General features: G+C 38.3%; 1 protein-coding gene across 3 annotated transcripts; it reads left to right on the top strand.

Moving 5' to 3' along the window:
- Positions 1–197: 197 nt before the first annotated feature.
- Positions 198–14296, top strand: LOC128011569 (la-related protein 4). Of its 3 annotated transcripts, none has more exons than XM_052594121.1 (17): positions 198–793; positions 3362–3488; positions 4472–4615; positions 4776–4863; positions 4984–5120; positions 5202–5305; positions 5387–5497; positions 5579–5632; positions 5718–5930; positions 6030–6133; positions 6826–6867; positions 8848–9057; positions 9418–9469; positions 9562–9720; positions 9810–9931; positions 10011–10206; positions 11349–14296. In XM_052594121.1, the coding sequence occupies exons 1-17, from the start codon at positions 680–682 to the stop codon at positions 11736–11738; spliced, it is 2367 nt and encodes a 788-aa protein (XP_052450081.1). In that variant the 5' UTR covers positions 198–679; the 3' UTR covers positions 11739–14296. The 3 variants fall into 3 exon arrangements, with proteins under 3 accessions (XP_052450081.1, XP_052450080.1, XP_052450082.1); XM_052594120.1 differs by having other exon boundaries at positions 199–793; positions 9807–9931; XM_052594122.1 differs by lacking the exon at positions 6826–6867 and having other exon boundaries at positions 200–793; positions 9807–9931.
- Positions 14297–15755: the final 1459 nt, after the last annotated feature.

Here is a 15755-nt window from a genome sequence, read left to right as displayed (position 1 = left end):
CTAAAATACAGGAGAAAGTAATGAGTTTATTGCCAAGTGTGTTCAGACAGAGAGAGAGTGAGAGGATGACAAATAAAGAGTAAGCAGCATAGAAGGAGTACATTTAAATATTTATTAGGAGAAAGACATTTATTTTGGCAGGTAGCTTGTTGTCAGCCATTGCTCGAACCGGAAGCTGAGCAGATCAACTTCAGAGGGTATCAAGAGGTCGCTGAGGAGTGTGGGACGGTGGCGGACTGTGTTAATGTCTGCCTACTCATTGACAAGGTGCGTGTCCCCTGTGTCCGCTTCGGTCGCCCGTTTCGGAATGCACTCTATGGCACTGTCGCTTGTGTAAATCGCGAGGAAGGCGCGTTAGGCACGAAGTCGCTTTTTTCGGCGCTTGCGCTGTCATTTTCACCCGTCGGTTGACAAACATCGGAGCCTGCGCCGTATCTGTCGATGCATTTATAGCTAGCCAGCTAGTTAGCAGGAGAACTAGCCCATTCGGTGGCTAGTCAGCCAGCTCGCATTCTGAGCTTTCATTACCGAGCGCTTAATAAGTTCAGGTTTTTCAACCGGACCGCCTACCGTGCGCATACTAGTGTATTAGCTTACTAACGTTACTCGAACAACAAACAGCGTGACTCGAGGGGGGCCGGGAGAGCGCGACGGAGGCGCGGTGAGCCAGGAGCGGCCGATGAGTTCAGACCAGGGCGGAGAGCCGCAGCTGCAGGAGGAGGCTGAGCCGGGACCCAAACCCCGAGGGGAGGACGAGATCACACCCGGGACCGGGGGAGACTCAGGCGTCATGGTGAGTCGGGGCCTCTTACCCCTCCCCAACAACACGATCGGTCTCTGGCCGTTGCCCTTCTTAAAAATAGGGTCATAGGAAGTATGATCGCTCGCTATATAAGGCCATCGGTCGGTTCTCATAGCGTGCAAGCTCTGACATCACCTAAATTGCAAGCTGGCCATGTTGTCGAAGACGCTTCTTGCTGGCGATTGACAGGATGATTCATTAATCTCATAGATGGACCGCTTGCAAAAGCCATTTCTAATCTGCGGCAGCATGTTTGTGGTTTAAGACTGCTTTCTCTCACACACAGTCGATACTTCACCACAAAAATGTCACTTCCCCACGCTCACGTCGTTCAAAAACGACTGAATGACAGCGGAAGTCCCTGTATTGACTTTCACAGGAAAACGATGCAGTAAAATGAATGAACAGACTGAGGCTGTCCGTCTCTCACATCCTACCTGATATAGCCTTATGTGTTATAAAAGCACATGCTTTCTGAAACTGCCATGTAAAAATTTTTTTTTTTTTCACACCTACATTTACAGAGTCCTTTATATATAAAGCTGTGTATGTGCAAAATAATGCAAGTCAAATTTATATGTAAATTGTATCTGTATCTGTCATGATACGAATCTCATGTGAAGCTGTTATGGTAATAAACGCAAATACCACCAACCTTTTGTTTTGTACTGGATAAAGGAAATTTGACACGATATGATAACATTTACATTTTTGGTTGAACTGGCCCTTTAAGTCTGTCGAGCATGACAGGAGTTAACCGGCTAAATTAGCCCATATGCTAGCGAAGATACACACATGATAATTTTGCTTGTTAGTTATAGAGTAATTCCTATTTTGGCTTAGAGATACTAATTTTAGTTGACAAATTCAACAGCAAAACCCGCTGTAATTCGCCAGCATTCATTCAACGGCCTGCTTTCATAAGCTTATTCACGCAGTCATATGACAAACATGAGCTCTAGTGAAGTTAAAACCCACCCTCATAGAACAGACGAACTCCATGTAATATGTGTATTACACCGACTTTGGAAGTTGATATAGTTTTCTGAGTAATAATTAGCAAATATTTGTTTCAGCTTGTCTAGCTGTAAGCCGATGTTCTGCTCTTTTAAAACACTGACTACGCATTTCCTGCACTTTAGCTTGGGAGTGACAATATGTCTGCTTTCGGCTTAAATCTTCAGGCTGACAACTAGAAACACTTTATCCTAGTATCCTAGAGGGTCTTTTAGTGTTGTTTGTGTTACAGGCTCACAAAGCTTAACAGCTGTTTTTGATAGTTTATGAGGAGGATGAAGGTTAGGAAGCAGGTGTCTGTTCACATTGGCGCCCCCTGGCCATGTGAAATAAGCAGGTACGAATTATTTTGGATGCACAATTTGTATCCAAAATATTAAACGTGTAATACATGGAACACGTGGGAACCTTTTTATTTTTACATTTCAGCTGCCTCAGTATATTCCTTTTAAGTGTGAATAGAAGTGAACAGAAACGTGTGAACTAAAGGATAGTCTTTTAAATGCTTATATATCAGAATTAGCATGTTTCATGTCTTCTCAGTTTTGGATTTCCACAGTGTGTTAAAATAGAATGAAAATTCTATTGAAAAAAATAAAATAAATCTAGAGCTGAAACACTTCGTCACTCACATATTCTGTTCCAGACTCGAAACTACATGCTTTGTACTATTTTTATTTTTTGGTTGGTGGAGAAGAAACATGCTAACTGGACAGTTAAAAAAAAAAAATGTTGCTCAAAATGGATTATTAATTGAAATGTTGTATAAAAGCAAATCACACTTGCCATAATGCTGTTGTATTAGATAAGCTCTCATCGTGTGAAAGCTGTCAGTTGTTAGGATGAAACGGAGCTGTCAGACGAGTTTGAACAGAAAGAGTCAATCTTTCCCTGTCTGGCTGCAGGAACTACTGACAAATAAGACTGAATAGAGATTGCTGCTATCTTGAATGAGAGGCCTTGTGAACAATAATAAAATGGTCGTTTTGGCTGTTCATGTGTTGTAAACATGAGCCCATGTGATTCTGCTCACCTCGTGCTGCCTTTGTGTGTTACTCAGTGTTGACTGAGAATTTATTTAGTGCATTCTCCCACCAATAAATACTGTTTTAAACCATTTTTCTTTCATTTCTTAAAAGTTAAGCACTCTTGATTATTTGCAAAGAGAAATCCTGGCACAGTTTTCAATGGTATGGTTATTATAGTAGGTTAATGTTTTCAAATTAGACCATTATCATCAACTGAGGTACCATCTTTCTTGTCTGGTTAAGCACTTGGCTTTCTCTGTGGGCATTTTGGGTTGTTTTTGAAGGGAGGTGAAGTGGGCTCATCTGCCATTGCTCTCAGTGTCACTCAAGACATGTAAACAAACCTTGGTGTCATGGGAACGACACTGGAAGTGGTTAACATGTCATGCTTATAAAGAGAGACAAGAAAAGAGAAGAGAATAAGCAATGTCACAATGACTGTGATTATGCTATAAAATGTATTTTAAAGACCTAGGGTTTAATAAATTCATTGCATTTCCTTCTGTTGTTTCAGGTCACTGCTAAAGGAGCTGGTCTGAACCCTAATGCCAAGGTTTGGCAGGAGATCCCTGCAACACAAAGTGAAGCTCCTGTGGATGGCACTGTGGCCTCCCCCTGGTCCCAGAACAATACGGCTAAAGGTAAAGGAAAGTTCCATGTGCTCTAAATCTTAATTCCATGCCACTGATTTCTTAGTGTTTATCCAGAATGCTTATACCCTACTGTTCAAACATTTGGGTTGATAAGATTTTTTTGTAAACATTTTAAAGTCCCCTGTGCACACCAAAGCTATGCTTATGTAATGAAAAATAAAGTAAAACAGTTATAATCATGAAATATTAAAACAAATGTTTTCTATTTTAAAAAGTTATTTATTCGTGTGATGTAAGCTGAATTTTCAGCAGACATTTCAACACTCTTCAGTGTCACCTGATCCTTCGGAAATCCTTGCAATATGCTTATTTGGTGCTCAGAACATTATTTAATTTTTGTGAAAACCATTTGTTTTTTTTTTTCATTATAAATGTCTGTAATGTCACTTGACCAATTTAATACATCCTTACTGAGTAAAAATATTCATTTATTTTTAAAAGCCTGACTGAACCCAAACTTTAAACCGATTTAGTTGCGAAGCACTTGTTTTGATGGTCAATGTGCAGACAGATGGCTGTTGCATTATATCTCACTTTTTCCCCAATGTTGTGCCATAAATATAGCCAGTTTAGACATTTTCAAGTTAAAGACAACTTAAAAAAAAAAAATGAATCTAGCTGATTTTGAACACATGTACAGTCAGTATCCAGTGGAAAAAGCCTCCTAAGAAATGCATTGGATTATATTTACACTGCTCCTCCTTAGGGATAGTTCACCCAAATGCGAGAGCTTCCTGACCCTCCATATATAGCAAGGCTCCGCCCACATTTAAGGTTCAAGAACATTGGTCCAACCGTAAACTTATGAATACGTTTTTAACGATTCCTCTCCTCCGAGTCACCCTCTCACCCTCTGTCTCCATTATGGAGAGTACCACAACACAGACAAAATACATAATAAAATCTAATTGAATGCATTTATGATTATAACAGTTTATCTGTCATTTTTTTTTTTTCATTTGTTCACATAGATAACTCTGTAGGTAAACAGTACGCGCCTGGCTTCTCCACTCCTGAGGACAACAGCACGGCTGGTACTGTAGTGGGGGTAGTGAACGGTATGGACCCCCCTGACCAAAGCATCCCGGTTTCTGAGCACACTACAGCAACTAATGGTATGTGATGTTCATCATTTTGAAATATGATATGGTTCGTGTGTACATGTTTATTAGATAAATCTCCTAAATCCATCACTGCTAACTGTTGTTGGTGTTTTCAGTCAGCAGGCATTTGCCAAACACTTAACCTTTGTTTATGCTCTTTGTTTACATGCAGTGGAGTCCAAGCTCCCCGAGGAACAGCCTGTCTCTGAAGAGACCTTGCGTGAGTCTCTCAAAAAAGAATTGGAGTTTTGTTTCTCCAGGTAAGTGCAGCCGTGTAATGTGATGTAAGCTTTCAATTTAATGCTACCGAATAAACAGCACTTTACGGCCATTCTCCTCCCATCAGCTGCGTTTATCGATGCTCCTCTTTCATCCCACAGGGAGAACTTATCTAAGGATCTTTACCTAATATCACAAATGGACAGTGACCAGTTTGTCCCTATTTGGACTATTGCCAGCATGGAAGGAATCAAGGTCCTCACAACTGACACGGACCTCATCTTGGATGTCCTCAGATGTACGTGCCTGCATTTTCATCTATGGTCCAGTTTTATTTTATTCACAGTATGAAAATGTATATTGCTCTGACCGCCTACAGCATCTCCGATGGTCCAAGTTGATGAAAAAGGGGAAAAAGTGCGGCCAAATCACAAGCGATGCATCATCATTCTGCGAGAAGTCCCTGAAACAACTCCTGTTGAGGTGAGAAATATCATTAAGAAGTAGAACTGTGGCTCTCTTAGGATCCTCTTATTTTATGTGTGTGTTTGTTGTTCTCATCAGGAAGTGGAAGCCTTGTTTAAGAATGACAACTGTCCCAAGGTAATAAGTGTGGAGTTTGCACACAACAACAACTGGTACATTACATTCCAATCGGATACAGATGCTCAACAGGTATGAGTTTCTGTTTTTATTTTGAGATTTAACAAACTGCTTACCCTTGGATTTGAAACTAATTGGGCTTCCTCCATCCAGGCATACAAATATTTAAGGGAAGAAGTGAAGACATTTCAGGGAAAACCAATCATGGTAAGTTCTTTACCAAAATGTGCAGCGTTAAATTAGTTTATACACGGCAGATGGGTTCAGACCTTTTTGCGTTTCCTGTTCTCAGGCCAGAATAAAAGCCATCAACACGTTCTTTGCGAAGAATGGTTACCGCAGTCTGGACTGCAGTGTGTATCCTCAGCAAACTCACACTCAGTCCCAGTACAGCTCCCCTCTCTTCATGCAGCCTGTTTACAGCCCCCAGCAGCAGTACCCTCTCTACGGCATAGTACCTCCTACCTGGACACCATCTCCTACTCCATACTTTGAGACACCCCTCGTACGTCTTTCTAGTTTGACTAGGGATGCACCTGACAGTCATTTTTGTTGTAATTTATTTTTTTTATTTTATTATTTTAACTGATGCGGTTTTCCACAGGCACCTTTTCCCAACAGTGGTTTTGTCAATGGATTTAGCTCACCTGGACACTACAAAACTGGCTCAACTTCTCTCAACCTTAGCCGTCCCTTTAGCAGGAACCGGTAAGTCAAGTTGGTCTCTTCATTATACCACCAGTTTATTTAGAATTACCATAATTAACTGTATAGTTCAAACCTCATCATAGAGTGCAACAGGGTTCTAGCAGTAAATTAAACTTACACTGTTAAAAGACAGGATTACTGTAAGCTTTGAGGTTATAATCCATGGTATATGCTTTCGTTAACTTTACATAACTGTTTAGCAGTGGAATTCCTGGTGAAAAACTACATTACCCATGATTCTGCATAAAAAATCCACCAATCAGAGAATCAAAAGAACACTTTAGGGCCCACCCACTCTCATGAAGCACTATGAATGATGTGATAGTTTCCCTACACTCTCAAACTACTTCTATTAAATAAATCAAATCATTTTCAATGTTTCTTGGGATTGTAGTTCTTTGCTTTATTAAAGCCGTTATGTACTTTTTCTGTTAGAACTTAACAATTCATTTTTTTTTTCATGAGAGAAATTACTAAGAATACTCTCAGAACCAAGGCCGCTGAAAAGGGTGTGGGCACTGTTGTACTCCATTATAAACAATGTCTGAAATCTGCATTCCCATTTTTGTATTTGATTAAAAAAAAAAAAAAAAAAGAGTTATGTTTCATTCATGTACAAGCTTCTTTTGTGTAGTGTAAGAATGTAGGCAGTTACAGTAGATCACGTGGATATTGTTTTACTGTTCCCACAGTGTTCCACTCTATTCAAGAAAGAATGTAATAAATGCCTTCAGGTACAGCTTCAAAAACTTCCAATATCAACAATCATCAATCCATTCTTACTATCCTGTTCTGACAGCTAAAATACAAGCTCTGGTGTTTGGCTCTCTAGCTTAAAAATTCTGGTTTACTAACAAAATAAGTGGTGGAGGGTTATAAAGGAGAAAATTACTGTAATTATTATCACCTTATTTACGTTAATTATTTTGTGTCCTAATTATATTGGCACTGAATTGATTACACTAACAGCTTTTTATGTTGAATGATCTTTGAGCAGTGGTTAAACATTTCTTTGTTTTATCCCTTTAAAAAAACATTTAGATTAAGGGCTGTCAGAATAAATTTGAAAGTGACATTTTAGTGCATACAGTTTTGTCTTGAATTGCTAAAAATGTATCTAAAAAAAAGTATATTTTACTCAATTTACAGCCCTAATTTAAATGCCTGAAGTGAGTTTACAGCAGATAATGTTTTTAATATATATTAGGGGTGTAATGGTTCACAAAATTCATGGTTCATTTTGATACGACAGTTCCGATATCAATACGATATTTTATTCTTGAACTAATAATACTATTACTACTACTACTAATAATAAAATAAATGGAAGCACTTTGCTCAATTAGCCACCTAAAAACATTAAAATCTTTGTCATTCAAAAAACAGAACAAAGATTCACATTACAAATACACATAATACACAAATAAAAATAAACAGTTTTATGCAGGTACAAAATAAAACTATTATTATTTTCAAATTACAGTTGCTTATGGCTCTGATTTTACTAATACAGTTGTCCGTTTAATTTTATAGTCTCAAGCATTCAGAAATATGACACAAGAAAATTTTACTTCAATAAAAACAAGGATTCGTTTGTGTAAGAGTTGTGATGTCCACATGTTTTTGTTGAAGAAATTATAGAGGCTAGTATTTCTATCACAAAAAGGTGGTCAAAAATGAAAGCTTAAGTGGATATTTGATTAGAATTAATTAGACGGGAACATTGAAACTGTAATAGAATATTAAGGCAGATGCGTGGTGTTGTTATCACCGACATTAAAACACGTTATTAACTTAATGTTATCAAAATCCAAAAAAGATTAACAGGATTATTACCTAAAAGTGAGGCCCTCATCTTGGTTTTTTTTATTGTCCTTATCTCGGCGCCGGACTACTGTTGTCTTTTCCCGGGCAAAGTTGTCCATGTCCATCAGTTATGATCATGTGCAGTCAGCCGATAGATGCAAACATGAGGTGAGAGCGAGCACGCGCGTGGCTTCGGGCATGGCGTGTGCGTCGCCTGTCTACGGTCTTCACCGTGAAACGCATATTTTATAATTCTGTTTACATATTTTTTTTACGTTCATATAAAACGAAAGTTTTTCTTTTCTTTTTGGAGCTACTGGGAGTTGGTGCCATACTGTGTAACGTACTCTGTGTGGGAGCGGCGGTACTGGACATAGACATAGACATAAATACCTGTGTCGATGGTTACGTTACTGGACATTTTTATCATCCACGATCAAAAATATTCATATCGCATGCCCCTTCCCTCGGAAGAAATCGCAGACCGGACCGCAAGGGCACTTTAGCGTCAGACCTCAAAGGGGCACACACTTTCAGCTCTTTTAGTTAGTCCATCTAATCGTTCGGTTTGAAATGCATAACAAACCGACAGCCTCGTACCTAACCTAATGATTAATCAAATGATTAATCGCAAACAATCGCATTAAATATAAGTTACTGTATACTGTGTATAGTTATGTGTATATAATTCTATAATTGAGATAGATGCCAATGTAAGCTCACTGGCAGGAAAAATACTTTTTGTCTCCATTTTTATTTTGGAGCAATTGCATGCTGCCCATTACTTGAACCATCATCTACATCCATAGCTGTACAATTATTAGCAAAAAAAAAAGTTTGTATGGACAGAAGACGGTGTTAAATAGAAGAAAATCTCATGTGTTTTTCTGTTTCTGCTGTCCGAGTAGGAACCATGTGAAGCCTCAGACGAGGACTAATGATGGTCTGTCTTCCACTGTGTCTCCGGTGGTTCTTGTGGATGGGCTGTCTGGGCTGCACAACCCCCAGCCTCCATCCAGCGCTGGGCCAGTGCTGTCATCTGCTGAGCTCAACTCATCCTTTCCACACCTAGCTTCCAATGATCCATCTGATGATGGTACCATGGCGGGACGTGGAAGGTTTGTTGGGTTCTCCTTTCATAATACTGAACATCATCTATAGTAACAATGTAGATGTCTTTACTGACTTTTGATCAATTTATAAGGTTTTTGTTTAATAAAAGTATTAATTTCTTAAAAAAAAAAAAAACTCTTACTGACCCCAAACTTTTAAATGGTACTGTATAAATGATCAAAATATTCATTAGTTGCTGCCCTCTTTTCCCGGTCCCATGTGACCTACAAAATGTAATCCTTTTATTTTAGTTTAGCCTTTTGTGAACTAGTGCAATTATGGAGCCTTTCACCTCCTTTAGAATGTCATTTTAACTCTTTCAATCACAATCAATTTAATACATTTGTGTTAATCTTTTGTTTCAGGAGAACGACATACAGAGGCACTCGAAGGCGGCGAGAGGATGATCGTACAACAGTAATGCATTTTTTTTGTGTGTTGTTGGTTACAGTTGAACCTCTCCCTGTTTATGCCTTCTTAATTGTTTTTTTTCTTGTCCGTTTCCACAGAGACCAGTTCCCCTGTCTCAAGTGAAGGTACCGTCCCCCAAGTTTGACCTGGCTGCCTCCAACTTCCCACCACTGCCCGGCTGCTCAGCCAGTCCGCAGGGGGAGCCTGTGCTGGAGAACCGCCTCTCTGATGTTGTGCGGGGCCTAAATAGAGAAAAGGTATGTTAAAAAATACGATAAATCATTTGAACACCAGACTGATAGTTTTTGTTTTGCTCATCGCTTGTTGTTAAATTTCTCTCCAGCAGCAGGATTCAAACAAAGAGTCGGCTGCGAGTCCCGCAGGCCCAGTCTCAGAGGAGACTGTCTCCAGGCCCACCCAGCCTGTAGCCAAGATGACTGCTCGCGTCCCTGATCCTGTGACCTCCAGGTAAACAATTGCTACAAATGACTGACATACTGAATATTGTTTTTATTAGTGTCTGAGTTTTGCTACTTGTGTTTTGTAGCTCCAACCACCTGGAGAAGAAACTAGACAAGATGGAGCTTCTGGTTTTTAAAGAGACGTCTGTGACCTCTGCCCCCATCGCAGCCGTGGCACCCACCCCTGCCCCAACAGCACCTGCTCCAAAGCCTCAGGCCAGCTCGTCCACACCTGCAGCCACCCCCCAATCTAACACTGTCCCCTCCAGTACTCCTGCACTGGTGAGTTGTTGCTTCTCTCAGGGGCTGATGGTTATATTCAGAAGGGCCAAGTAGTCAGTGATGTGAGTGTCTCTAGTCTTCCTGAAGAACTATAAACTCTGTGTTCAATAGGATGTAGGTTCAAGACCCCATTCTTTTTTCTTTCTCTCTGCACTTTTTCATTATTTCTAGTCTGTCATATAAAAGAAACAGTCTTGTTCCCTTAAGCCCTATTCAGGCGGGACTAGTTTTCTAAACTACGTTTGAGTTTCGATCCTTACAACCTGACGTCTGCGATTTTCATGTACCAATTCGGATGGGACTAACATCTCTGTGTTTATTACAGAGGTGGGAGGGGTCTATTTTGTGTGTCTGGGTGTCACAGAGATCATGCATGCATTGCATATAGTCATTCGGATTGATTACCTTTAGTATTATTACACCATAAATACTAAATGGCTATGATAGCAAAACCATGTTAATGTGTGGTTTCTTTAGTTTAACTTGTTCTGCGTGTTTTTTAGTAGTAGTAGGCTTAACCCAGGTTTAATTTTCATAAAGGTACATCTGTAATTAAAACATTATGTAACTGAGTGAATAAATGAACGTGAGTAATCTTACCTGATGCTGATATTACAATAGCCAGTATTAACAGTTTATGTGATCTGGCTCTTGATTTTATTTTTATTTTTAATTTTTAAATTATTATTATTATTTCTTTGCCAGGAAGCAAATATCAAACATGCATGCGTTAATAGCATCTACGGTAATTCAAGTTGGCCAAAACACACAAGGGAAATGCCTTGTGAAATAACACATTACCGGCAATCACAGACATTCGCATTCGGATGGGATTAGTTTTTTCAGAGGATCACTGAGTTTGCTGAAAAACAGTAGTTAATTTGCTCTGGAATTATCAGAGGTTGTGTGAGAAAAACACAGACGTGACCAATTCGGACAGGATTAAAATCACCAAGTACATCTGTGAAACACAGATTTCTCTAACGACCCCCTGTAAAACTAGTCCCGTCCGAATAGGGCTATACTCAGCTATTCAAAGTTCTGTAACCTATCTTTGAATGTGTAGTAGAGATGTGTCTCCCAGTACTTAAAGGCTAGTGCAAAATGAGAAACCTTTCTGATTTGTCCCCCCTTCTCCTCAGGAACCTCGCAAACTCAGTTACGCCGAAGTATGTCAGCGACCACCTAAGGATCCCCCTCCTCCAGCATCCACTTCCAGCCCCAACAATGCAAGCACGCAGCCTCTGAGAGAGCTGCGCGTCAACAAGGTGGAGGAGCAGCAGCCCTCCAGCTCTGCAAACAAAGAGGAGCGGCCTCAGGAAACGGGGGGTAACTACAAGGCCAGGGAGGGCCGACAGGCCCGTGACTCCCAGGGCTTTTCTCGCAGCAGTGGACCCCCCAGAAGCGGTGCAGGGGGGTTCAAGCTACGGGAGCAGCAGAGACGCCCTCCTTTTGGCCATCGCGGTTCCCCCCAGGGAGGTTCCAGACACACTGGAAAAGAGCAGAACATCCCCCCCATATCGCCAAAGTAATGACTCTAAACAGAAATCCTTATTGTATGAATATTTACGCACTCATATATATATATATATATATATATATATATATATATATATATATATATATATATATATATATATATATATATATATATATATATAAAAGAGATGAAATATGATATAAAATTCAACATTTAAAATGGTATTCACCTCTCCTGCCTGGAGCACTTCCAGAGGAAAAGTCTCATGAAGTGACAATGCACAGACTGGGGTATCCAGGCAAAACGGGCATAAGAAATTGGAAGCAGCTGTTGCTTGTTGAAGGACGCCATCGAATAGGAAACCAACAAAAAAACATTTTATGCTTCTGACTTGACAATATCCCTTCAGAATGTAAATCCATGTGAGATTTTTTTTTTCTTCTTGAAAGGAGGGTGGCCTCTCTTAGTTTGGGAGAGGGGAATATGGGTGGGTGTCTGCAAAGAGCATATGCACTAAGAAAAAGAACATGCATAAACAATGTTATAAACCTATACAAAGATATCACTCTGACATGCAATGATTCATCTTTTTGTTTTTTGGTTGCTTCATTCGCAATCCCAGGACACAGGGCGCTCGACCCCCGGGGTGATTTGACTGTGGAAATTAAATTGTGGTTTGCTTTATAGTCTATTAATTTGGGATTTAGATCCTGTGTAGAATACGCGACGTGTGCTTCAGTGAATAATTTTGCAAGGAACTTTAGGGCTGACAGTGCGATTTGGTCTGGAGTTTTGCATTAGTTTGCGTGACATATTGTAGCTCATGATTCATTCTGGAACTGGCATTCGGATTTACTTACGATCAACTTTGGAGCCTTTTTAATGATTCAAATATATAGCCTACTGTCACTTCATGAAGTCAAAGCCTGCCAATTATGATGTTGTTATGTCACTGATTTGCTAATTTGTTTCTTTTTAATTTTATGTGATTTGTCATTGTTTTTGTAGCTAGTTTGAGTAACCAACAGCCTGTGAATGACAACTCTAACAGTCAGGTACATAGGCACTCATGAACTTTGTGTCATCTCAGATTTGTCCTTTTTGTTTTTTGTGCATTCTCCTTCCTGGACTGCTCAAATATCCTGATAATCAGTCAGGCTCTTGACTATGTTTACAACAAGGTGGTGGTGGATTGAAATATAATGCAAGGCAGAGTCCGAATCATGTTCGTTATGTGGATTAGTTCTTATTTAGAGGGTTTCTTATATTCATTATCAGTATATTCAGAGTTGGCTTGACTGTATGGAGCAGTTGGCCATCATGATGATTTAGCTCAAGCTGGATCCTGATTTCTTTTCAGCTTTTGTTCATTTGGAATCGAAAATCAACAGTGCAGGTCTCTTTCAGTCATTTTTATGATGATGTATTGATTGCAAATCTAATGCCCAGAGTGGGTTATCTGGCTCAGGGTGACGTTTCATCTCATTCCTGTCATTTACAGCACCAATACTGGTCTCGCATTTTTTATGAACTTCCAATTCTGCAAAGCTTAAAAGGCATGGTCATTTCATGCAGTTTTATTGTTTGAAGGAGATGAGATTGAAAGGAGAATCGAATGTGCTTGGTAGTCCCTGAATGTGTCCTCCATGAATTGTAATACAAACCCCTTATTTAAACTGATACATTTCTTCCTCCCTAAACAGAACATTTTGACTGTTGGATAAATAGCAATATCTGCAAAATCCACTCGTTATGATTGCTGCAAAGTTTCATATAGCTTTGCTATGGTAATGTGAGTTTTGTCATTGCTATGCCAGTGCCAGTGTGTTTTTTTTTGTTTTGTTTTTTTTGATAGGGTTGCATGTGTTTGGATAATTAGAAATTGACAGTCGCTTTGGTAGATGTTACCTGATAGTGACTGTGGGGAATATAAATAGCAGGGGTGCACTGCATTCATTATAAAAAATGTTGCTGTGGTGAATTGATGCTGTTATTTGGACGTTTAATCAGGAGGATACAGTATTGCTGTTCAATTCATTGTGAAGTATTGCTTTTAAAAATTGGTTTTTAATTTATTTTAATTCTGCTGTCCATCCCCCATGCAACCCCTGTCCCTTGTAAGTTTGTTATCATGACTATGTACAAAAAGACATTGGGAGAGAATCACAGATTTATCATATTTGTGTATATATAATTATTATTTTTTTTGGCGATTTCAGCAGAGAAAATACTTGATGCATTTACTAGAGGCTTAGTAAATAATAAATCACTGGGGCTTTTTTTTCCCTCCTTGTTTTCATTAATGAATATGAGCAGCTAGTGGTTTAGGATAATGAAATGCACTAACTTGTTTAAAAAAAAAAATCTTATTATGTAATGTGAAATTATAATAGGAGCATAAGGTAATGATATTGATGTTGACCGGCTTGCAGAAATCTACAGAAAATAGCAAATTTCTCTTTAAGGTTTGGATTATTACTGTTAATTGATTTAGGGGTTGGTGTGGCAAAGGGAAGAATTCTATAACATTGGATTGAAGTGAGACACTAAATTCTAGCTGTCTGTATAAATTGTCACAAAAAGAAAATAAATTATTTTGTTTTGGCCTTACCCTTGACTGGTTCATTTTGCTGTATTGTTTCTAATTTGTTTTGTGTTGCCATTGTCTGGTTAAGAAGAAATTTATAGAGATTTAAAGTCAATACAAAATCTTTTTTTCTTTTTAAACTTAAGGCGGGGCTTTTAGTACTCTGTTGAATTCAAATTCAACTTGTTTAAAATATAGTAAATTAAAGAGAAAGTTTGTAGTATTTTTCTGACATTTACTGGTTGGATATTTTTTGAAAGTCTCATGCTCAACAAGGCTGCATTCATTTGATTAAAAATACAGTAATATTGCTTAATATTAAAAGTAAGTTAAAATAACTATTTTCCATTTTAATATATTGTAAAATGCAATTGATCTCTGTGATGGCAAAGCTGAGTTTCCAGCAGCTGTCACTTCATCCTTCAGTGTCCCATGATGCTTTAGAAATCATTCTAATATGCTGATTTGGTGCTTAAGAAGCATTTCTTCTTATCCGTGTTAAAAACAGTTGTGCTGCTTACATTTTTTTTTTGAAAACCACAATGCTTTTTTTCAGGATTTTTAGAATAAAATGTAACCATGTTAAGTGTCACTTTTGATCATCTTAACCAGTTTAATCTCAAATTATTCCCAGACATGAAAATATCCGAATGATGTGTCATTGGTAACTCTTTGAAATAATCAATAATTATAGTCGTTTTAAAATTAACATTTCTGCAGTCATATATTTTTTATATACATGTTAACACAGCTATTTAAACTGCTCTGGTAATGTGACAATTTGCACTAATAATGTGAAACTGCGCATATTTAACCCTTGCCTTTTTCAAAGTGTCTATTTACACTAATGCAGAGTCTATTTATACTAACTCCGCCCACCAACTTGTGATTGGGAAAGTCATCACTGAAAAAAAACACTCTTTAAACTTCAGTTTCAGTGGCGTAGATGGTAAGCCTTTTTTTTTTTTTTTTTTTTTTTTTTGACTTTTTGATGCAATCGACCCAAATTCGAACCTGTCTTTTGCTGAACTTTTTTTTCCTTTTCAAATCTCATATCACATCGGAAAGGCATACATTTTCAATAAAAATCAAGGAAATAAGAAGTTGAAGATAAAGTATCGGTAGATGTAGGATGTATTTATTGTCTCAAATAAGGTGGCATGCATTTAATAATTTGAATTAAATTGATAATTTACACTCAATACTTTATTATTGTGTACTGTTTTATACTACAGTACTGAGGTGCAGATAAACGCAACTATTTGTAATAGCTAAATCTTGCTATTTTAAAATAGTGTAAATAGAATCCATTACAGTGAATAGTATATCGCTAAGAAAATATGCTATTTTCACGAAACCTTTCTTACGGTCACTATTGTGACTAGTGGCATTAAATGGGTTCTTTGTGGTTCATCCTTGTTAAATATATATAAATGTGAAAAAAAATTGAATTACTGTAATAAATTTTGAATGGTAATGTGT

Source organism: Carassius gibelio, chromosome B23, assembly GCF_023724105.1.
Source record: "Carassius gibelio isolate Cgi1373 ecotype wild population from Czech Republic chromosome B23, carGib1.2-hapl.c, whole genome shotgun sequence".
Classification (NCBI taxonomy): domain Eukaryota; kingdom Metazoa; phylum Chordata; class Actinopteri; order Cypriniformes; family Cyprinidae; genus Carassius; species Carassius gibelio.
The sequence above is the reverse complement of the archived record's forward strand: the minus strand, read 5'-3'. Positions and strand labels throughout refer to the sequence as shown.